The sequence below is a fragment of the Neopelma chrysocephalum genome, unplaced genomic scaffold (genome assembly GCF_003984885.1).
Source record: "Neopelma chrysocephalum unplaced genomic scaffold, ASM398488v2 Primary Assembly neopelma1_22, whole genome shotgun sequence".
Classification (NCBI taxonomy): Eukaryota; Metazoa; Chordata; class Aves; order Passeriformes; family Pipridae; genus Neopelma; species Neopelma chrysocephalum.
The window spans coordinates 30,575,298-30,598,725 of record NW_020897689.1 but is presented as its reverse complement, the minus strand read 5'-3'; the positions used below and the strand labels follow the sequence as shown (position 1 = coordinate 30,598,725).

General features: G+C 39.3%; 1 protein-coding gene across 6 annotated transcripts in view; it reads right to left on the bottom strand.

Moving 5' to 3' along the window:
• Window positions 1-23,428, bottom strand: part of LDLRAD4 (low density lipoprotein receptor class A domain containing 4) — a 278,422-nt gene that overhangs the window by 169,783 nt on the left and 85,211 nt on the right. For 5 of the 6 annotated variants that reach the window (XM_027677179.1, XM_027677146.1, XM_027677153.1 and 2 more), the window contains one exon: window positions 5,524-5,982. In XM_027677179.1, coding sequence (XP_027532980.1) covers window positions 5,524-5,563 — 40 coding nt within the window. In that variant the 5' untranslated portion in view covers window positions 5,564-5,982. Of the gene's footprint in view, window positions 1-5,523; window positions 5,983-9,389; window positions 9,407-23,428 lie in introns of those variants that run through there. The other variant, XM_027677173.1, reaches the window with a different exon arrangement.

Below are 23,428 nucleotides of genomic sequence, written 5' to 3'. Positions count from 1 at the left end.
GTCCTGAGTGCTGGGGGATACAGCACAGAGGTGGGGGACTGGTGAAACTCCACCAAGCAGTATTTCTATGAGCACGAGGATCTCCGAGCAGATGAGTTCTGTTTCTCTGCTAAAGCAGGGCCTGGGAGAGTATCAGCCAAGCTGAGGAGTTGCTCCTTGGGAGTAACTTGGTCTCTCTGGATACAGCCCAAGGTCAGGCTTTGGTGACAATGACCTTGAGACATTATGGAAAGATCTGAGGGTGCCATCCCTTCCACAGGGAAAGGTATGAGGGAGAAGATATGCAGCTATGGCAGAACGGGATCGGAAGATGACAGGAAAAGTCAGTGCTAGACTGAAGGGCAGGGGCCCACTGCACAGAGCAACCTCTTACTATTTATTCTGCTTTCCATAGTGCCACAACTAATAATCCCTCTAGCAATGCTGAGGGTCACAAGGCAGGAATGCCTTCAGTCAGCCCAGGTCTGACAGAGCTTGTGCTGAGATGGAGTTAATAAAATCCTGACGAGCCTAAACTGACCTTGCAAGGTCAGGAGGCTTCATACACTGATTCCTAATCCATCACATAGTGTTCCCCTTATCCTTGATCATCCTGTATGTCCCTGTGCCACGCAGTCCCCAGTGATGGAGAGCTGATTTCAGAATCACATTGTTATCCTAAACCAGCACTCACAACACTACTGAAGATAAGTGGCTGATTTACAAACAGACCGTGGCTGTCCAGAATCCCCACCACTGTTATGGCACTGAGAGTGGCCAAGGCAGAAGGTGTAGAACTTCATGGCAATTGAGCGCAAGCAAGGAGGTCCTTCTGACCGTCACTCCAAAGCACTGCTGACAGTCGCATCTTGTCATGTAGCTCAGTGCATCAGACACATGTCCTGACACAAATCTGCACTGCTTCTGGGAACCTAGGAAAAACATCTGCAGAAAGTTTGAGAGTTACTGCTCTAGTAACTTTCTTCAGTTCTCAAGGCTCATGTCTTCCAGACCTCTGGCCATTCATTCTGCTCTTCTCTTGATGCTTCCAACGGGCCCCAAGAGTGCTGTTCAGAACAGAAATAGTACACCAGCCACACAAATGGCAAGCAGAGTGGAAAATTATTTTGCATACAGACTCCTGTCCATATATTCTACCATAACATTCATGGCACAGTATTGTTGATTCATAGCCACTTTCAGAACTCTTGCAACTGCCCATCTGTTTTCTGCAGACCTGGTGTCTCACCAGTTACTCTACATTTTGATTTGCACAGTTGATTATTCCTGTCCAACCACAACTCAGAACTTGTCCTTGATGAACTGCATCATATTTATTTTAGATAAGTTCTTCAATATATTACATTATTTTGAAGTCTAATCCTGTGCTCAGAGGGCTTACATCCTCTCCCTGGTTGGTGTCATCTGGAAATTTTGCATGCAGATTCTATCATCTATCATTAATTAAAATATTGAATATTTTCAGGCAATCCAGGGAAGAATCCCACTTGACAGATCCTTCTAGTTTGACTATGAATCACTAGTAATTATTCTGAGAACAGCTTTCCAGCCAACTGTGTACCTACCTCATAGCCCATATTGCTACCTTGTTTATGAAAGTGTGAAAAGCCTTTCAAAAATCCAGATATACTATTTTCTACTTACAGGAAAATTAGGCTCCACTGACAAGGTACCTTCTGGGAAAAAAAAAATCCAGGCAAATTCATTTATCATATTATTATCTACAGGCTATTTATTTAAAATAATCTGTTGACTATTTGATTCAAACCTTTTCCCCCAAAATTTCAGATAAGCTAGCTACTCCAAAGGGGACAGCAAAGGACCCAGAAATGTTTACATGTAGGTGCAGTGTTTACCCTTTCACAGATTTTTGAACCTAAACTGTCCTCCAAATAATCTCCAGTGTAGCTATTAATTGCTCAGACATTGCTTCAGCTATTTCACCCTACACTGCAGAGATAATTTAATAAGCTCCAGCTTGTTCTAAAATACCTATTATCCTATCTCATTAGTTTATAACCTGTTCTTTTCCTGCTATAGTTGGAATTCTTACCTTTTTCAAGGTGGCAGTTCTTTTCTTGCCACTTGATTACAGGTCACCCTTTTTGGCGAAGAATGATGCAAAAAATTACATGAACTCTCGGTTTTCTCTGCACCATGAGATCATGAGTTTTGTCATTCCCTCTCAGCTAGTAGTCCAGAAACTCAGTCTTCCTCTTATTACTACTTAGAATGTAGTATGTTTCTTTGTTACCATGCCCTTTATTGGTTGTACTTTGTTCTGTGAGTTGGCCTACCTGATTTGGCCCTTGCATTTTTCTAATCTTCTTTTACACTCATCTCTAGTAGCATGTCTAGTTTTCACTTTCTATATGAGTCCTCAATTTTCAGATCATACAATTTTGTCTCCTCTTACACTTTTTTACTGGGACACCTTTTATTTGTGCTTTTAATATTCTTTATTATGACTGGAAAAGAAAAAGTTAATTCCTTAAAAAATTGCCGGAATTTCCTAGGTTTGTTTCCCAAAAAACTTCACCTATCAGTTCTATGAGCTGAATGCAATCTATTTTCTTGCATACTATTCCTTTTATTCTCAAGTTCTCTCTTTTATCCTTCTGAAGAATGATAACCTTGCTCTTTCATGACTGGTATCGCTCAAATCGCCTTTTACCGATTTTACGGGCTCAGCCATCTCTTTCCTAATCAAGCCTAGGAGCACTTCCCTTCCATTGCTTTTTCTACACTGGGTAATCCTGAGCCTATTACACTTGCATGGTCTCCTGAATTTAGTATTTAGCCAGTAAAGTGAAAAGGTTCTAACCAAACACTATCGATTGGTAATACATGATAAAACGACTGGATGAGCCCATCTCTTGGGACAAGAGCCACCTGCAAAAAAGGGCAGCTTTGGCATCTGTGCCAGTAAAATGAGCATATAGACAGGATCAAAATATCTCCTAGCCATAACTGTAAGCTTTTCCAGGTCACAGCAATTAGCAAAGTGGAAAGGAGATTTATGAAATACTCCTAAGGTGGTTAACAGAGGCACTGTCCTCCCAGGCTTCTTTTGCCAGCACTCTGGTCAGCTGTAAATTGAAATGATTACTCTGATTGTTGAAATAGCTGCTATCACTTAGCATGGCTAGATTCAGTGTTGACACCACACAAGTTTCAGATATCAAAGATTTTCTGTATAAATTAGCTCCCTTCAACATGTGGTCATGCCCCCTCTGCCGCTAGCAGCTATTATTCTCTCCTACAGCTGCATTCCAATAAAACAAAAGGAGCACTATAGCAAGGATCAGAGAAGCAACCATATGCACCTGCCACTGCACTTTTATCGCAACTCTAAAGTTAGCATAACACTGTCCAATGAATTTCTCTAAGAAATACATACCTACCCACTGTTTATTGCTGAATTCATCATATAAATCTAACCAGGAACAAGAAAGATCTCCAAAAAGCAAATATGGATATCAACTTGATACAAGTTGGAACTTTTCTCTTCATATAAAGAAACTGTATTTCAACCTGTTTCCTTTACAAGTCTCCTGAATGTATGGTGCTATTTAATGTTTAAGAATTCTTTAGTATAGCTGCCAAGATTTTAATATGTATATCAACATCTTTACCTGAGGGCAATTGCAAAGGAATACAAGAATTCCTTATGGGAGACCAAGCAACCTTCATGCTACTAAGTCTCCAGAATAGGTCTGAGTCTGCTGGATTGTCACCACAGTCTGACTATTCAGGGACCCTTGTTCCATCTCCATGAACTTTACACAGCACTATTTGCCAGGTCTTTTCCATCCACCAGCAGTCATGAGGTTACAAATCTTTGCTTGGGCTTGCTGCGCAAGCACCCTAGTCACAATGCTAACAACTCCTAACTTCTGGGAGCTAAGGGATAGCAAACATTGTGTCAGAAGAGTGCAAAGCTGGAGAGAAAATAATCTAATATTGCAAGGGTGCTAGAAATAATAGGGTTTTCAGCAAAGCAGAAAGCCAGGGTAAGGAAGAGAACAGATATCCGCACAGTAGGAATTTTGGTAGAGAGCGAAGGAGCGACAAAAACTCTTAGGAATGAGCTGAGGGCTGGCAGAGAGCAGCAAGGACAAACAGAACAAGAATGGCAGTGGGCAGCTTGAGGACTGTGCTGCTAGCTAGACAGAGGCAGGAGGGCCCTGAAGTGGTCCCAGACTTCACATGTCCCATCAGCACTGGAGCACATGTGGAGAAAAGCTTCCTGTTTCCTCTCCTTCAGGACATATCTCACACGCACGGAAACCATGCTGAAAATCAAAGCAATGCAAAGCAACAGACAGTTCAGAACTGCACTACTGCTCCAAACCAACGTGCTGGTGTGCACAGCTGGACACAGAGTCAAACCCACTGCAGCCAGAAGGATGAGACCAGCCTCTGAGGGAGGATCTGCTTTGTGAGACAACAAAGTAGGAGCTTGCCCACATGGAAATAAAGAGTTTTGAGGGTCCTTCCTGGGGAGAGCTCCTAGAACAGCAAGCAGCCCAAGACAGAAAATGATCTTCCCATACATACAACCCAGAAGCCAAAAAACTTCTTCTAAAGGCAAAAATTTTAAATTAGAAAAAAAAAATGTCTTGCATATCACTAATTTTCACTGTGTGTGGTGGTTTGAGACTGTGTGTGTGGTTTGGTACTAATCCATTATCTAGACCTACGAAAACAAGTTGATCCAGTTGATTTTCTATGCATTTCTCCCAGCATCTCAGCTGGCCAGCAGACGTGGAAGTAAAGCAGCAGAATCTTCTGATCCTCTTCTCCTTCTCCCACATCTCAAATCAGAAACCATCTCAAACTGTTAAAGCACTGAATGAACTCCAGCAGACTTTACACTAGAGGGAGCTTTCCTCAGAAGGACCCACCACCTTGGCATCCTCTTTCTCATTACATTATTTTTAATATATCTACAGGGAAATACACCAGATTCAGTTGAAACAGTTATCATTTAAACCCTCCAGTTTTGCCAGTTGAAGCATTGCAGCAGGTCAATGGTGTGGGGCAGGAGGGAGTACAAGGACAGGGTACCTGGCAAGTTCTGCCCAGAGATGTGCTCTGGCTGACAAGATAAAGCTCAGCACTGACATGTTACTGAGAAGCCTCTGGATACGAACCATGTCCATCCTGCAGCCCCACCAAACTCCCGTGTTGAGCTCAGTAGCAACTTTATAGATTACATTTTATACTGACTCAAGAGACCACTCAGAATTAAGCTGTTAATGAGTACTTTAATGAGGAAAGCTGAGTTAAACCTTCCCTAAGGCTTGTGGCCATCCATTTCCAAAGGCTGAAACCTAGATAACTGTGCTCCTCACTGCTAATACAAGTGTTGAACTGGTCTTCAAGTGAATTGTTTTAAAATATTATTTAAACTGAAAGTACTACAAGATGTTAGCAACAGTCAGGACCTACTCAATTTATTTTCTAAACTCCAGTATACTATCCCAAAACTGTAAGCTGAACTAGAACAGAAATCCTTACCTGTGAAAGCATTTGTGGCCTGAAAACCAGCTTCCTGCATACTGCTCTCCCAGCGAAGCTTGAGATTCCCGTCTCAACCTGTCCTTACTGGAGACAACTGCTGAGCTTGTTGCTGTCAAGTCACTTCCATCTTAGCTCATCAGAGTCCATTTCTCTTTCCATTTCCATATTTGGCACCATCCAGTTACCACCTGATCCCAGGTCTTTCGATCTGTACGCAGAAGGGATCTGCACTGAACCTAAATAGGAAGCGTTGGACAGTTCCATCAACCAGCCAGCCAGAGGATTTGTGCCATGATGAATGCGAAAATGAAGCAAATCGCCTCTCAAGATTTTCTTTCTCTTTTACAATTAAGTTCTAATCCTGTGTTCATCCAGCAACATTTTTTCAGGTCTCGGCCAATGGCGATGTTCAATTGTCTCTCCTCTCTTGTGTTCCTCTCCCCTCAGGCACACTCACTGAGAAATTAAAAAAGAAGAGATTATGTTTCCTGATGACCTGTAGCAACACTAAAATTAACAGACTCCAGGGAACAAAAACCCAAAATACATTATCATGGATTGATTGTACACATTAAAGGAGATCTTCAGAAGGCAAATCTTGCGATTTTGCTGAGATGCAAAGTGTGACCACACAGCTCTTTGAAGTGCAAAGAGGAACAGTGCTGAGGGTGTCATATGCATCTCTGAGAACATGATATGATTTACATTTCAAAAGCCATATTTAGCAGAGATGGGGGCAGCAATACAATAACAAAATTGCAGTTAAAAGGGAAAAGGAAAAATACTAAAGGCTCTCAAGTCTAGTCTATTCAAAACCTCAGTGAAATTATTAGCATTTCATGGAGCTGCTTCCCTCCTTTTCTGGAGCAGGAAAAAAGAATGCTGTGTGCCAACACTATATATGCCGTTCTTACAGTCTTCTGTGGTTAAAAACCTTTGTATGTCTTGCTGTGGATTATCAAACTTTTTATGTCTCGCTGGTGCTTATCTATTTAAAATCTCAGTTGTAAAACAGATGACGCAATTCAGATGCCTTCAGACATTTGGTAAGGTTAAAAACACCCACAGGCTACACAACAGAAAGGTGGTTACGTTTTTCTTGATACTGCTGCTTCTGCACAGCATGCATACCTGCAGCTCACTGAAACCTACGGTTGTTCCACAACCAGTTTTTAAAAACCAGGATACAATTAATCTCATGGGGTGAAGGCAAACAACAGATAGGCACATGTTTAGGGAGAGAATTATTTTAGAAAACAAATAAGAAAGAAAAGAGGACTTGGAGGAGAACCCGCTCACTCCCCAGACATCCTGTTCCCTCACATAATGATGCCTGGCTTGCTATCTCCCAACTCAGTGGCACAGTCAGGTTGAAACTACATCTCTGATGATCTTATGACCTACTAATGGATTTTAGATATAAGTCCAGCCACGGCTTGCAGTGCCAGATTGGACTCAAGGTCCCCTAACTGGAACAGCCCACATCAGAGTAGGCCAGTGTCATTGCCAGTCCCAGCACCCGCTGCTTCAGAGAACATTGCAAGACCCAGCTCAGCGGGTAGGTGTGAATAACCCACCACTTGCTACCCAGCCTCTTCACCCTTTACCCTGACCTGCAAGATCTAGAGACTAGCTTATACCTGAAGCTAAGTCTGAATATCCCAGATGGTCCATAACTGCAGAGAGGATTCGCATGCTCCTTGGGGTACAGCCAGCCGGCCCTCAAGGGCTTCATTAGGGATCTGCCTTGGGGGGAAGAAAGGATCTCTTCTCAGGTGTGTCACTGAAGCAAGTGAGCCTGACACCTGATGAATGTCATTTCCCTCGGAACACCGTGAATGAAAGCTAGCTGCTATCAAAGATGAATCTTAATGATGGTGCTGCTTTTTTTTCCCCCAAATTTTGTTATGCCAGTATTACTGAAGAACACACATTTTTGTATCAAAACACAGCACAGGAATGACTGATTAGTTACTTGTATTCAAATCTAGCAATTTGCATTCAAATCAAATGAGGTTACAGAACAGATTTAAGATGTTTTCCCCATTTCTTATCCAAACATCTCAACCTAATAGAGAAGAAAGTGGAAATTAAGAAGGAGAAAGGAAAAAAAAGCCTTTACATGTAGCATCTTCTATCAAAAAACACTGCTAAAAATTTTTAGAATAGTGCTTAAAATGCCATTATTCCTGAATGTTATGTAGGTCCTCAAGATGCTTTTTCAACCCTTTGAAGTGCTCTATGCAACTAATAACCATTTCATATGAGGTTATTTTATTCTAAAATACATACAACTGAGCAAATATAATATACATTCACAGCAGCACATATTTCTTTTGAGTCTTAACATTGTGCTAACTATTCTGTAATGACTACAGATGGATGCTGCACTCATTTCCCGAGCTTTTTCTCTAAAGGCCCGAGTTTCTTCTACATTTATAAGAGCAGGTCCGTATTTGCATTCACATTTCCAGTCTTGTAACTTCTGATTTTGGTTTACAAATCCACAATTTTGATGCCTTCTATTTTCAACATTATCATCTCCCCATCTTAGAGATGCTCACGAGACACGCACTAACACCTTAGCATCCAGGGAAATTCTCTTATTGTTACACCTATGTAGTAGATATAATAAATTCTGATTCTTAGAAGAGTAAAATATTTCCTAAAAATTAACATTTTATTAAAAGAATAATTATTTTCCACATCTTCAACTGTTCTGCTGAACTAGTTAAGAACCCAACAGTGCTGAAGAAACTCTATGACACAGGCACTTTCAGTAACCACTGCTTCTTCAGACAGAAAGATGTAATTTTAATAACATTACGGGACATTGAAACACAGAGTTCATTCAGACCTGAACATTTAAAAGCTAGTGCACTGCATCAGGTTTAGGTCCTCCCTTAAGGACTGAAGTGAAATTAGATACTGATATCTCTTGATTGCCCTAAGTGATCATTTTCTATCACTGCTAAAGCACTCTTCTCCTCTGGTAGATAATGAACTCAGAGGTGGCTGGCAGAATGTAAGGAACTGGAGCTTGTTGGGCCTCATCACAACTCAAAACCAAGTTCAGTACTTATAAAAAAAATCATATTTACAGCCATGTAGGCTATTTAATGATAATTTTCATTAGGCAGACTTTTAATCACTCCCATTTGCACAACAATTTCAGGTTTCTCAGATTACAAATGCATCCAGACGACAAAGCAGCCCAGCCCATACCACAGCAAATCAGGAAAACAGCAAATTCAGCATGTAGAGCTATGACCTTTCTCTTGTACTTCACATTATGCAGAAATTTTCCATTAAAGCTGAGCTTATGTTTAAAGGGAGGAAGTTTGTGTTTGTTTCCTAACAGACTGGCATGTTTGTATGCACGGAATGGGTCGGGACCTCTGCTGACACATTTCAGTGTGGCTCAGCCAGCTCCAGTGAAGTTATGTGTTTATCCTTTTATACCAGCGTGGTGCAAAAATGCTAAACCAACTTGCTTAAAGGGTTGAAAACTGAAAATGTGTATCTGAAAAAGAGAGCAGAAAATAAACAATACTGGTAGAACTATAATAAGGTGTGATCTTTGATATTACATTTATTTTTCAAAACCTGCAGAGACCCCAGTGAGAACACATCCCATTTTACTGATTAGATGGCAAGACAAAATGAGGACTAGAAAGACTACAGATTTTCACTTTGCTCCATCTGTTGCCTCCTTTCCAATTGCAACAGGAACTCTGCTTCCACTTCTGCTTTTATTCATCCACTGCAGTGTTATATGAGTCTCAGAAGCAAACCAAAGCAAGCCATTGTGTTGTATCAATATGTAGCTGTGCTATAAAGATTTTCAGCTATTATGCACTTACATGATGGAATACCTAGAGAAAAAGCAAATCCATTTGCTTTCATCCGCTCTACTTTTCTCAGATTTGGTCCTGGGAAAGACACCAGCATCTGAACCTCACATAAACTGCAAACAGCAAATATTTTGACTATTTAACACCTTATGTGACCATACTCTCATGGTATATTTAGCTAGTAAACCTGTTATTTCTCTTTTCTAAACATATGAAGATGCAGCATTAATAAAGGGTCACTGTAAAAAAGAATCTGAGAGAGGAAATTAAGCAAAGAGTACAATTAAATCCTGCATTAGTATCTACATTTTATGAAGTATTGTGCAATCATCAGCCAGGACCAAGCCTGAAGGAACTTGCACTGAAAGAAGAAGTGAAATACTGCTTTTTCCAATACTGATATTTCTGTAATGCCTTGAAAAACTCAAAAGCACTGGCTGACATGCAAATGCTGCAGATTGGGGGTTTTTTCCATTTCCTTTCTCTATATACAGTCTGTTTCTCTGGCCACATGCTTTAGGTTCTCACAAAGGCATTAAAAACTCAGCGGATGTGCTGCCAGAGGGGCTACAGCCATGGGAAGCATTTCCTGTGATAGCCCTTGGCATCCTTTAGGATGCTAAAGTACAGCATTTCACTAAGGTGTATAACACATTTCCTAACAGGACTATCTGTAGATTAAGCCCACACATTTACATTTTTGAGAAAGTTACTGAACAGCTTGTGAGCAGTGGTTTAATTTAATTTAACCAAGGGAGGACTCGTGCTTGAATTTCTAGCTTTCAGGTGAAAGAAGTGTAAAAGGGGAGAGAGCTTGAGCTACCCTGCCCTGCTCTCACTGTGGTCGCTGCAGAAGGCAGGTGCCGACAGGAGCAGACCCCAGTGGGAGGTCGGATGCTGCCAGCGCCGACCCGCTCCGTGGATGAAAGGAGGACAGAAGCAAGGTGGGCTGAGCTGGCAGCATGACTCCAGCTCAACAGGAGATTTAAGTATGTCTCCAAATTCAAGGAAATAAGTCATCTCATTGAAGCCCGGACAAGTACTGAACTATTCACATGCTTAAACACTTAGCTGAAGTAATGTCTATACTTCCTATATGTTAAGGCAGCATCAACTTGGATATATCTTTAAGGTATCTTTTCTGGCTGGAAAAACACTTGAAATATTTTGTTGTTACAAAACTGGGTTTTTAAAAATACATTTTAAAGTTTGCTAAAGCAATTTAAAATGAAGCACTTGTGCACACATACAGCTCGCCTCTCCAACTCCTTTTGGACTTACCAAGTTTTCTAGGCCTTGGTTTTGCTTCTCATAGAGATTTTAAAGTAGATATATTAATATCTACCAATCATATCTAATCTTTTTCAGTGGTAAGGCCTGCGTTTTACTGTGTGATCCTCATTTATTTTATTTACTTCTATAATTTGTCTTTCTTCCAAGATAGCATTGCATCAGTGCTAAGTGAATCCTGGTTCTTGAGAAATCCATAACTCAAAGACCACTTAAAAAACTCAAGGTGACTTCCACAGGAGACCATACACAAATCAAACAGAAAACCAGACGTTCAAAATATGTTTATCTAATTCCATCTTTTTCACGCACACATACTCACATATAATTTGTTTTTACTTTCTATCTTCAATGTTTGTACAGGTCAGTTGTGACTTTTCAAACAGCTGCTGTATTTCACTTTTTTGGTGCATTTCAGTGACATACAAAATGAGTTTGTATGTTAAGTTATATGTATTTATATTCCTAGATATATTTTCAGATACTCTTAAGCTTGTTTAGGAATAGTGTCCAAGCTTCTTCTTACTTCATTTTTGTTACAGCCCTCCCTGAATTGGGGCAAACAGAGGACAACCAAAGTGAGGTGTAGTCTTTCTGGATTAGCTGAAGCAGGAAACTGGTCTTGAAAAGAGGGCATACAGCCAAACTCCAGCAGTGTTTTTCCTAGTCTGTTAAGAAAATGTTCTATAAAGCAAAATATGCCAGCACCCACTGCAAAAGACACTACAGACAAGGTCCAGTTTAAAAGAAAGATGATGAATGTTTTGGTACAGACACCACTTCTCGTCCTCTTCCTCCTGTTTATTTCTTTTTGGAATGAAACAACAAACTGAACTGATGAAAAACAAAATTGGTCTGTTTAGTAGCTCCATGACAAAGTGAATAGCCTCTAGTAATCAGATAGCAAGGTATATTCCACATGAAAAAAATCCTATAAATAACTGATAAGACAAAGGAGCATTTCCTTCCATTAATATTGTTAAGGGAAATAATTAATTTGGGTCCTCTATTTTCTCTCTCTGCAAACAAACTAAAGAGCCATACATTTTACTATGGCTGTGCTGGCAGAATGCAATAAAATCCCAGTGGAAAACTTAGTACTAAGATCTTTGTGACAAGCTACTGGATTTGGATGAGATAATTATTGGGAGAAGTTGTACAAGCTGTGTTTCACAGTGCAAATAAGAAGATTGTATTGTTTATTTTTGGACCTTAATAAAACCATAATTACCAGAAGCTGTCAAGAGAAATCATTAATCATGTTGCTCTATGAACCTGACCAGTCAAAGAAAAACCTGAGCTCTGAATTTTATTTGCCAAAATAACAACAAGGTAGTAAGAGCAGAATCCAGTCTCAATATTTTTTCAGAGGAACAAAGGGTCAATATTTGAATTTGCAGATGGCTGGTAATAGCAAAAATTACACTAAACGGATTGAAAAAAAAGATGACAAGTTTTTGACTGGTGTTTCTGTGACTTGTATGAGAAATGAGCAGTTGCCAGAAACCATGGGGATTTTGCATATCTCAAGACTTCGAGTATCCAACATCCAGTTACACTCCAAAGGGTATTTAGCAACCCTGCACACCACTGGAAAATCTGTGGCTGTGAGTCACAGCTGCAGAACATGACCACCCTGACAAGCAGCAGTAGGATAGGGAAGTTACTCATTTAACTCTGCTGTGCCATGTAGGATGTGTGAGCAAGGAGGTAACACCTTAGAAGAACACAACATGGCCACCGACGATTTGCTGTTAGACCATTATCAGTGTGGAGCCACACATAAGATTAAAGATACAGTTCTTTCCTTCTCCACTCCCACAGAAACCCGCTGCCTCTTCAACAAAATGTTTCTTCTGGCTCCCTTTCACCTCATCCTGAGAACCCACCACACAGACATAAGGACTGTGTATTGTTTACAAGCTCTCTGCTTCCCAAGTGTGCATCACACAATTCCTAACTTTCCATCAGCCAGTGCAAGCTGCCCAAGCTCTTTATTTAGGTTTTTAGGTGTAACAGGAGCCCATGGTTATTGCCATCACCACTGACACACCTTGCATAAGAAAAGCAAACGGGCAGTGCTTCTCTCCTGCAGCAATTATAATTAAGACATATGTTAAATATACTCATCATCCCTAGGAGATCCAGTGGCAGCCTTCCACTTTCCACTGACAGCATCTTCTGGGCAAGGGCATCACATCCATCACAGAAAGGGTGCACAGATGATACCAACCTCTCCCACTGCATTGGTTAGAGCAGCCAAAACTCCTATTACACACAATAAAGATACAAACACACATACCTACTCTGTTCATAAAAAGCAGACTGTGTGGATCTAGCCAAGCTGCACTTTGTTTCTCAGGGCAGAAACATCTGTACGCTGATTGTTCTGGAAAGAAAATGCAGAAGACATTATCGCTCATGTGAAAATCTCAAGCAGCTTATGGACATGGACTGGCACAGTACTGTGGGCTGTGGAAGTAAACATATATGGCAATCTGAAAATTCAGAGATTAATAGAAGGAGTTATCCAACATTATTCCAATTTCTGTCAAAACGCCTAGTATGAATGAAAAAGCACAACACAATGCTCCTTTTGACAAATGCAAAATACAGAAGAGAACAGCGCTAACTGCAATGAAAAATGAACTGATGCTGAAGAGCCACTCAAAGGGCATGGAAGCTGCTGAAGAAGAAAACTACTATCTTGGAGAATATAGCTACTCCTTGCACAGCACTTGGGTTTGCTACGTACACCTCCGGGAAGCAACCATGCTCAGCCACTCTTAAGAAGGTTATAGCATCCTATGCACTTGGGCCCTCTTCCGCTAAAGAGTAAAACATGAATTATACAATTGAATTAGCATGAAGTGCCACCATATTATTTGAAGAACCTCTGATAAGAATTTTCTAACTTTCTGGAAGGCTGTATCAGTCACTGTAATTAAGGTCCATCTGCTGTGAACTGTTCAGGAGGGTAAGGACCATAAGAGAAAAGTCCACTAGTATTTTATGCACATTACTACACAAAGCTAGTTCTAGTTTCCTGTGAATCAAGCCATGCCACAGAATTTCATGTGGTTTATTGACAGTGTCTCAAGAGCCAACATCATCTGCATGCTGCACGAAGAAACGCAAATGAACATTATCCAGACAAGCAATACTCAATTTGAAGAAAATGTTGACAGCACTGAGCACATCAGCTGCAGGGTGTTCCCAGCACTACTGGGAGACATTGGAGACACTGGCATTCTGCAATATAACTGCATTCTGCAATATAAGTGCAATTCAGTGTATGCCTCTTCTAACCTAAAGAAAGTGTGCAACTATTTAAGACTGCACAAATCTGTTTCACTTTTAGTACAGCAGAAAACTTGAAAAGATGTGTGACTATATCCAGAAAGGACCCTTGTTATAACAAATACCTAAACTTTCTCCTATAAGAACTGCACCAGATTTTAGACGACTGAAAAATCCTGAGGTTTGCTGATCCATACTCTACCAGTTTCGATTTTCACACTAAACTACAATCTATGTGAAGCAAAAAGAGTTTTAACCTCCTGTTTGCCTCTGTTAAGACCAGATCTCCATTTTGACCAGTATCTTAAAAACCCAATAAATTTAAATAGCATCTCCATCATGCTGAGCTCTGAACTCAATTAAACAATCCAGAGCCCCAAACCATTGCTTCAACATCGTCTCCACATGCTCTGCTTTCCAGAGCATCTACTTGAATGTTATCCTCTGAATGACACTAAATAACTAGATTAATATGTCTCGGAAGCCATATTCAAGCAAAACTTTATCCTATGTCCATGGTGGTTTTGATCATGGCAGACCAAGGAAAACAAACTCTGCTTTATTACTAAATAATCTAGACAACACTGAAGAAAGTGCTCCTTCTGCATTTACATGTGTGCACTTCTAAGACCACAGTCAATGGGGCATAAATAATTGCCACAGCAAATCTTAGTTACAACTAACAACACAATTTTACTCCAACTTTCAACACAGAAATGAGGAAAGGAATAAAATAATGGGTTAACATTTCTTGGATTTTTCTTGGACTTGGTACATTGGACTTCATATTTCTGGGCATGTTATTTGATCTCTCCAGGCTTTCCATCCTGTCAGTAAAGTGCATATAACTTCTATCTGTGGATTAAGGAGCTATAAAATGCTTAGGGAACAGAGGTATTGTTGGTAAAACAGACAGTAAATGCTAAAGCAGAGTCTTGATTAATTTGTTCTCAAGAGAGTATATCATTATGCAAATCCAAACCAACTCTATTAGCACCATAAAATCATGCCAAAGAAACTCTTTTAACTAAGTAACAGGTCAATGATTCTTTATTTTCAGGTAATACCAACAATACATACTCTGCTTTAAGCCCGGCCTTCTTCAAAAAATCTGTTGGAAAACCACTGACAGAACACAAAAATTCACAGGGAGAGCACAGCTGGAAAGCAGTATCCTGAGGTGATAGGCTAAATCTCATGTCCCAGAGAACTACACAGTTCATTCTCTACAAAACTCTCATTATTCAACATAGAAAAAGCAAAGAGGCTATTTTTTCTTGTGCTTGGAGGACAGCTTTTTACATAAACAAACTGCATAAAGGCATGGGAAGTACTGCTGTTATCAGTTAAATCTGTGAAATTCCCTAAACTGAGAAGTTCTTGCTTAGCATAAATGTAAGAGAATTTCAACTCACTCACTTCAGCTGTAATTCTAAGAACACCATGTGTGTGTTTGCGTAACCTAATGCCTTACCTAATTTTCTACCGATGTTTCTTAATAACAGATATATTTTAATATACCCTTGTATTTTAAAACCATTCTTGCTGTGCTTATATACAATGTCTACATGCAACTGAGGTATGGAACTGCATGGAACCAAAGTCTGTCAGCAACACAACACTGACAGCGCCTTCTTTAATAATGGAGGGGGTTGACTAAACAATTAAAAAATTGGTATTTTTATCAAAGAAAATTGGGCTGGTTTGTTTTTTTCAAGAAAACATCCCATTCAACCGTTCTCTTCTCATACTATCCATGTATTTAGGGAAATCTGACCTCTCTGGCTTTGTGTTGTGTTTCACAATATCCTTTTAAGTACAAACCTCATAGTTTACTTCAAAATATCCATAAGATTACTGTGTGGTATTTCAAGCCTACGTGTCAGTCTTCTCCCCCGCCACAACCCTCTGCAATAAACACAGATTCCTATAGGAAGGGCCTACACAGTTGTAATTTATAAATAATTATGAACTGTAATTAAAGCTTCACAGCCACAAATGGAAACACTGCAATCTCATATTAGAAGAAAATAATGATCTTTGCAGATGAACAATCATTATTTTCCTTGTTCAGCCAGAGTTGCAGCTTTGTATTTTCCAGCTGTTAACCTATCATCAGTCTTACTATAAAAAAAAGACTACTTTTTGCCTTTTTTCCTTTTAAAACAAGTGGAAAACATAATGACAGTCTGACTTTGTCCCTTTGATAATTAAGCTTCCAGTATAATGGAATGTTCTCTAACAGGAGCATCTGCATGCTGCATTGCCCTACAGCTAAGAAAGTATTGGACTTATTAAGAAAATAGAATAAAAACCCAAACATCTGGGCATGAAAGATTCACGGAAAGGGAGAAACTGTTTTCCTTTCAAAATATTCCAGAGATAGCAAAGCTCATCCAAATAAAATGTAGTTTTTCTGTTGAGGAAGCAGCTGGAACCAATGATGCTGATGATTCTTACTGCACTACATCCTGCTGCAAGACACAAACCTATTTAGAGGAAACAGAGGGAAAAGCAGGAAAATCCCACCTGTAATAATCTACCACATAGTTAAAAGCTCCTGATAGTGCAACCCATTCCCATGCCCAAGGAACAGGCAGATGGGTGTACATAAGTTCTTTCTGCTAACAGCGCTGGCAGAAAAGGGCTTCATATCAACACTTCAAATACTGAAAAGAGAAAACAGGACAAAAATAAAACAAGAAACACTAAGATCCCAGAAGAGTTAAATAGCTAGAATTTTGGATCAACAATTTGAGCATCTTATATAACACAGTTCATCATATGGTACCCAGTCACTCATGCATCAAGAGCAGAAACTGGGTTAACTACGAAATTTCTCAGAAACAAATTGAAACCTTGATTTTAAAACACTTCTAAATGTGCCAAATACTTCAGTACACTGTTCGAAGTTAATTACCATCAAACTAAATATCTATGCTTCGCGTTCTTTTTAAATGCAAAATCCAAGGGGCTGTATTCTGATCCTGCAAACGGCACTGTCTTTCTGTAAGGCTATGCAGTATTTCTTCATATCCCTGACCTAAGGGAACATGAAGGTGTCAGAAAATCTTTCTGAAGGAGGATGGTTATCCCAGAACCCACAGGTAAACTGGAATCTTCCGCTTGGCAATGACACGCAGACTTGACTGCACCATCCCACCTCCGGCTCAAAGGGATATACACACCACACCCCAGGGACCACTGCCTGCCCTCCTATCTTCTGGGACAGCAGACAAACATCAAGGGCTACTGTCACGGAGAGAACAACCCCAGAAGAACTGCACCAGGTCTGTCTGCCAATGGCAAATGGAAGAATTTTTTTTCAGAGTCCCATTTTATGGAAGGAATAAATTGCTATCCAGTACATGCATAAGCTAGCAAGACAAATCCTGATTTACCTAGACATTTTTCTGACTCTTCTTACATCTTTTAGCTTAACACTCGTCTTGGGTTTGTTGGTGCTCTGTTTTTAAATAACATGCAAGAAAAACCAACCAAAACGACGCAAAAAATCTGTTCCCTAGCATGATGACAGAACTAAAACCAAACCTACCAACTCCGGCATGTTAATTCAGTACCCATTATGGACTTGTAATGGGCCTTTTTCAATCACCTGTATCTTCATAATTCTAGAAGTCAAAGGTTTTGCTCTTGTTACATCATGTTATACATCAAAATACATGGATGTAACCCCCTTTTTCTGTCTGTTGAGACTTCATGACATGATGAAGCTCTACATTTATTTTAGAGTTTAAAAAAGGCTCTGGGCTTTTTTATTAAAATCATACAGAATTCACAGGGAAAAAAAATTATCAAATATGCATTTGCAGAGAGAACTACATGGATTTTTAACAAATAACCAAACCAAATTTACATTGTGGCTAGAAGCAAACATGCCAGTTCAGAGGGGTATTTTTTTAGTAACACTATCACTTCAGGAAACTATTAAAATAGCACAAACTTAAAAGCAGCATTGGCAAAAACTGAATGCAGTTCAACTTCAGTTTTCAACTAAATGCCTTTTTTGCCCGCATATGCTTTGCCTTCCATATTCAGCCGCCAAACTGCACGTATAACAAATCTGAACTGACAATGCCAAATATTAATTGAAACACACGAGAGAAGTTGGGCAACGCAAGAGCATTTTATAGAGAAGTTGATAGTACTCACAGCTGGGATAAACCTCCAACCCTACAAGTGAGAAAGGGATCTAGTTTCCTGATTTTATTTTAATCCTTCCTTCAAAAACCAGACAAAGCTGCTAAATTAAAAAAATAACACTGCAAATATTTTCCTCATCTAAAAAATCTTTCTGTTCAAAGCCCATGAACAGTCTGCCAAGTGGTAATATCAGGTAAAAAAAAAATTATTTTCACTCTCTTAATGAATGAATACACATTCCTTGTCCCAATTCAGAGGAGCTTTCGTGCAGTCTCTTTATATATCAGCAACATGCAATAACCTCTCATCACTGCAAGAGCTATGCAAAGTGTTGCTGAAAATTGTCTGTGTATTGGTGTACAGAGTTGTGTGTAAATGTCTTTGTAAAAAGCCCTAGGCACAAACCACGTCTGCAATAAATGTTCTTTTAGGCCACTTCATGGCATCTGTGCAGACATTTTTCTGCTTAAAGAGAAAACTAATTTGCATTGAAAGAAAAAATAACCTCACAACAATACGATGCAGTCCTCGCCAAGTGGTTTTGCTGAGATCTGTGAATGGAATAGAGGGAAAGGAGAGCTACAAAAATATCAGGAAATAAACACACAGCATTGAAATTAAAATCTGTTAGCAATACCTCAAATCTAACTTTGAAAATTCAGACTGTTCTCTGTTATTCCAGGTAGCTGGATGAAAAAATCCCTATTTCACTGGTATACCTGCTCTGTAGGAAAGCATGCACATGGAAGTTAAGGCTGGGTGGCTGGGGGGTGACGGCACAAGGTGGCCATCAGCCACAGCACTGTCAAAAAGCATTTGCTTATACTTGGTTTTGGGAAGGCAAAAAGATCATCTGAAACGGAGGAGGGTCACTGTCTCTATTGCCAGCTGATTCTTGGCTCCTTGGATGAGCTCATCAATAAAACATCACTGCTTGTAACAGTCATGTGGTCATAGAGAACTACGTTAAGATTATGGATGTCACTAAAAAGGCATGGCCTTCAACTATTTTCCAAACGTATTATGTAAACAAATGTATTTATGTCTGCAATTAGCTGAATCACAGCAGCAGCAAACTTTTAGTTTTGCTTCCCTACCGAAGTTTTTAACTTCAAAACTTACTTACAATCTATAAAGTACACTATAACATAGCTGCAAAAAAAGCACACCTCTATAATGACAGTGAAACTGTAAAACGTAACTGCTGCACCTATTCTTCTTGGGAATGCTGCAGATGTTGGGCAAATGCCCTCTGCTCACATTAAAACAAACAAAGCCATTGTCATGAAATCACTCACTGTGCTGAAACTTTATAAGCTCTTCTATTATCTTTTATAGCTTAATTTGAGTGTTGAGAATATCTAGAGTGCTTTGCAGCACATCAATAAGAGACAATTTGCTTTATAAAGTTTATCATTATTACTGTACTGCCTGTGTCAGCTCGTTGCAGTCAATTTTAAAAAATTTTCATTAGACCAAGACTTCACTTTTTCAGTGAATGATAAAGGTGGTGATAGTTCTTGAGGTCTCTTTCACAGGACTGCTGCTATTTTCCATAGAGACCGTTACTAATAAAACTGCTGAAAGAATCTTCTCTGAAGTCATGAAGCATCATAGGCTTGACTGTGCTACTATTTCCCTCACTGCAAACAGGGGTCTCTGAAGTCTGAAGAGTGCTACTAGAAATTAAGAAAACAATACTGGAAGCAGCAGCTGGCAAACAAGGGAACTTTCCAACTTTTAAACAAACTCTAGTGTTTCATACAGTAGTCTGGCTACTTTATACCCATGTTGGGTTTCTCCCAGAAGGGGTACAAGAAAGGATGGGAAGCACATGCAGGTTTGCTGGACCATCAAAGGTAAATAACATTTTTTTTTTTCCTAAACAGTGAAAAGAATTACTTAAACTTTCATTTCTTCATAGAACTTCTTTGGACAGAAGTTACCTACTCAATTAGTTCTAAAACCCAACTCCCTAAGCAAAAAAATGATTGCTTAAGTATGTGGAATTAAAATTCTCCACTTAGTTGCCAGAATATTGACTCATTTTAAAGTGTAGAAAGCCCTATAAAATATACCCATAAAATCTCACTCAAATCATTTCAGAGATAGGTAAATGCAAAGAAATTTTTCCTCTATTTCTACCCAGATCCTTGTATACTCAAGACAATGCAGTCAATTGATTAAAACTAATTAAGAAATCGCTCTTTAACTTTTCTAAAATGTGACTAAAAATAATACACATTCAAGAAGTAAAAAAAACTAAAAAGGTGGCCTTTCTAGTTAGAGTCTGATAAAGCTTGTGAAATTTCTCCATTGGCTCAGATACCTTTGAACAGTGGAGTCACAACAGTATTGTATTGACAAAAGCATGATGAAACATTTCTTATTCTGATCAAATTCTTGAAGACACAGTACAGAGAACATTACTAATATTTTCAAATCAGGTTCCTAAAAATGATCATGTCATCTCCAGTCTATTTGGGAATATGCACTAAGCTAATCAAGCTGACAGGTGTTGCAGCAGAATTCAAGACAACCCAAGTCCTGCTGTTACTGGAGTTCAGCAGTCCAGAAGCTCAGACCTCTTCATATTGATTTTGTCTTCCCAGTACTCCCCAGCACAGCATTTATTTTAGAGAATTTATGCTTTTCTCACAGTCCAGGATAAAAATGCCTTCGGAAATAAAATATGCATGTCTGATACTACCTTTCCTCCTTATCCTCAGCACACTACCTCAATCTTGGTTAACAATTCTGTTCAGACTCTGCTCTGATAGGGCATGTACCCCTCAGGGGCTTTTAAGAGAGTTCTTTATTGCATCAGTTAGATGTGGGTACACTTAGGTAAGACAAGGAACACTTTAATAGTATTTACTGGTAGCATTGGAAAGTTAGGATGGAAAAAACAAATTTCTGCAAAATTTCTAAACAAGAAAAGACCATAATATTCTCAAGAAAAGTTTGCCAGAGTACCTCCTTTTCATTAATGAAAAATATGCCTTATATTAATCCCATTATTGTAAACTTTGGGAGCATTTTGACTGAAATAAAACACACTGGAATGTAGGCAACCAGCATGGAAAACTTCAGTCCAAAAGTTAAAGACATGTGAAGTGATATGCAGCTGAAAACAATCATACAATAGCAAATATTTAATAAAGAGCAGTAGTTGGATTACACACAGTCGTTTTACAGTTTGTACATGTGTATAGTTCACAAACATTCCCTTCTCACTTTTGGAAGCCTGTAGATTAGCAAAGCTTCCATGGAAAACTTCTACAAGAAATATTTCCCCTAATGGCTAAAACTTTCATTAATATTAAAGAAAAATGAATCCCAAGAGTATGAGTGTAAATCCTTAAACAGTAAACTAGGTAGTAACCAAGATTCTTATATGAACACACACAACCTTATCCAAACACACAGAGAGAGTCCACAATTAAATCTGACGCATTTCCTTGTACATGTAAAATATGTATGTGGAAGATTTGAAACCTCTGAGTTTAAAAGCCTGTTCCTGTCTAGTTGGGACATTCAAGATCTTAAATCCTCAGAGGAGGAGGCTTCCCCAGAGATGTTCACCAGAAGAAATAACATACAAGGAACAACACTAACGTATTGTAACACTAATGTAGTCTATTACGAGACTATGCAAAAGAATTTTAAGAACTAATTTAATGTGGCAAGAGTGTAGTTCTTTACTCTCAATGGATGAGGATGTAAAACAATCTCAGGAGTATCCTCGGAGCACTCTCAGTAGCCATCACCAAGACCACCGTGGTGAACAACCACCTTGCAGGCACTGCATCTTCCACTCTCACAGTACAGGAGTAGGAAAAAATGTATGCTACAGAGTTCCTGCCTGCTTTTAGGGTGAAGGCAGACATAGATGTTGTCAAGATTCCGTTGTGTCGGCATGACAACAAAATTACTGCAGAGTCCATTAACCAAAGACAACAAATTTCAAAATTTCAGCACGTGAATTTATTCTAGTTAGAAAAGTGGGAGAAACAGGATCCTCCACAGCTTGTCAAAAGAAAGGGCAAATACTTTTCTGTCTTCTCATAAGGTTAGTCATAAGAGAGTCTGCTATGGCAGGCAGAGGAACAGGTATGCCTGCCTTACCAACCAAAGCCAGTCACCCACAGTGACTCTCTGCCTTGTACTGCACTGCCCAATACAGTCAGACCAGGAGAAGGGAGTGTGCTTAGGACATGGGTCACAACATAAGTATTTCTTAAACCTCTTATGATCTGCCAGAAATAGCAGATAAGAGGATGCTGAAATGCAAAAAAACCTTCTTTGGTCCTAACACAAGGTCAAAAATAAATTGTAGCACACAGGAAAAAAAAAATCACCACCTTATTAGGCAAATTTTTAATAAACTGATTGATCAGGCTTTTAGAGTTCATAGCTAAGCAATTCTTAGCAAATGTGAGGAATAAACACCAAAGAATCTCAAATGAATCATTTTATCAACCAGGAAAGTCATAACCAAACGTTCAACAGCAGAGTCTATTAAGCCCAGTTCCTAACTACCTAATACTATCACCTAAATTTGACTTGTGAATTATGCCCTTGTTGTTTTAAACCAGAGGTCTGATTAACAGATTTCAGATTAGTGTTTAAACTCATGACATTAAGTCAAATGCAGTTAGCAGAGCAAGCTCCTTCATGTTAAGGAAGATGAAAATATTTTTCTTACAGAAGGTACAGCCCCTGGCTATTTCCAAATTATAGCAAAACTACAAATAAAAACTTAAAATAAAACATACTAGTGAGTATGTTACTAAAGATCCAGTAGAGACCATCTGAAATCGCCTAGAGGAAAAATGCTTAACTAAAAATACTTGCTGAGGTGAAACAAGCCATCTTTGCTCCAAATGTAAAACCACCTCCTGACAGCTCTCCAGGAGGAGTACGAGAGTTAAGAAATACAATTCAGCCTTGAAGAGTATGATCTCTCAGGGTTAGTAGAAAGCCTGTTTTAGATAAATTATGAAAGAAATGAGTAGCAGAGATGAAGGTAAGGCAAGAACGGAGAGAAAAAACCAAACCAAAATGGTTTGTAACAGAAAAATGCTAAAATATTACCAAGAAAAATGCCTTTTATAAAAAACTACAGGACAATCCCCAGTAAAAGCTATTTCCCCAAGCAGTGGTGAACAGCAGAAATTATTGTACTGAGCACTGCTTTCTAACCTTGTTAGCTGATCAGCTGCAGCATTTTCCTCTCTGCTGAGACAGAGTCTGCTCTCTCCACGTAGTAGGGAGAAATAAAGTTTGGCTAT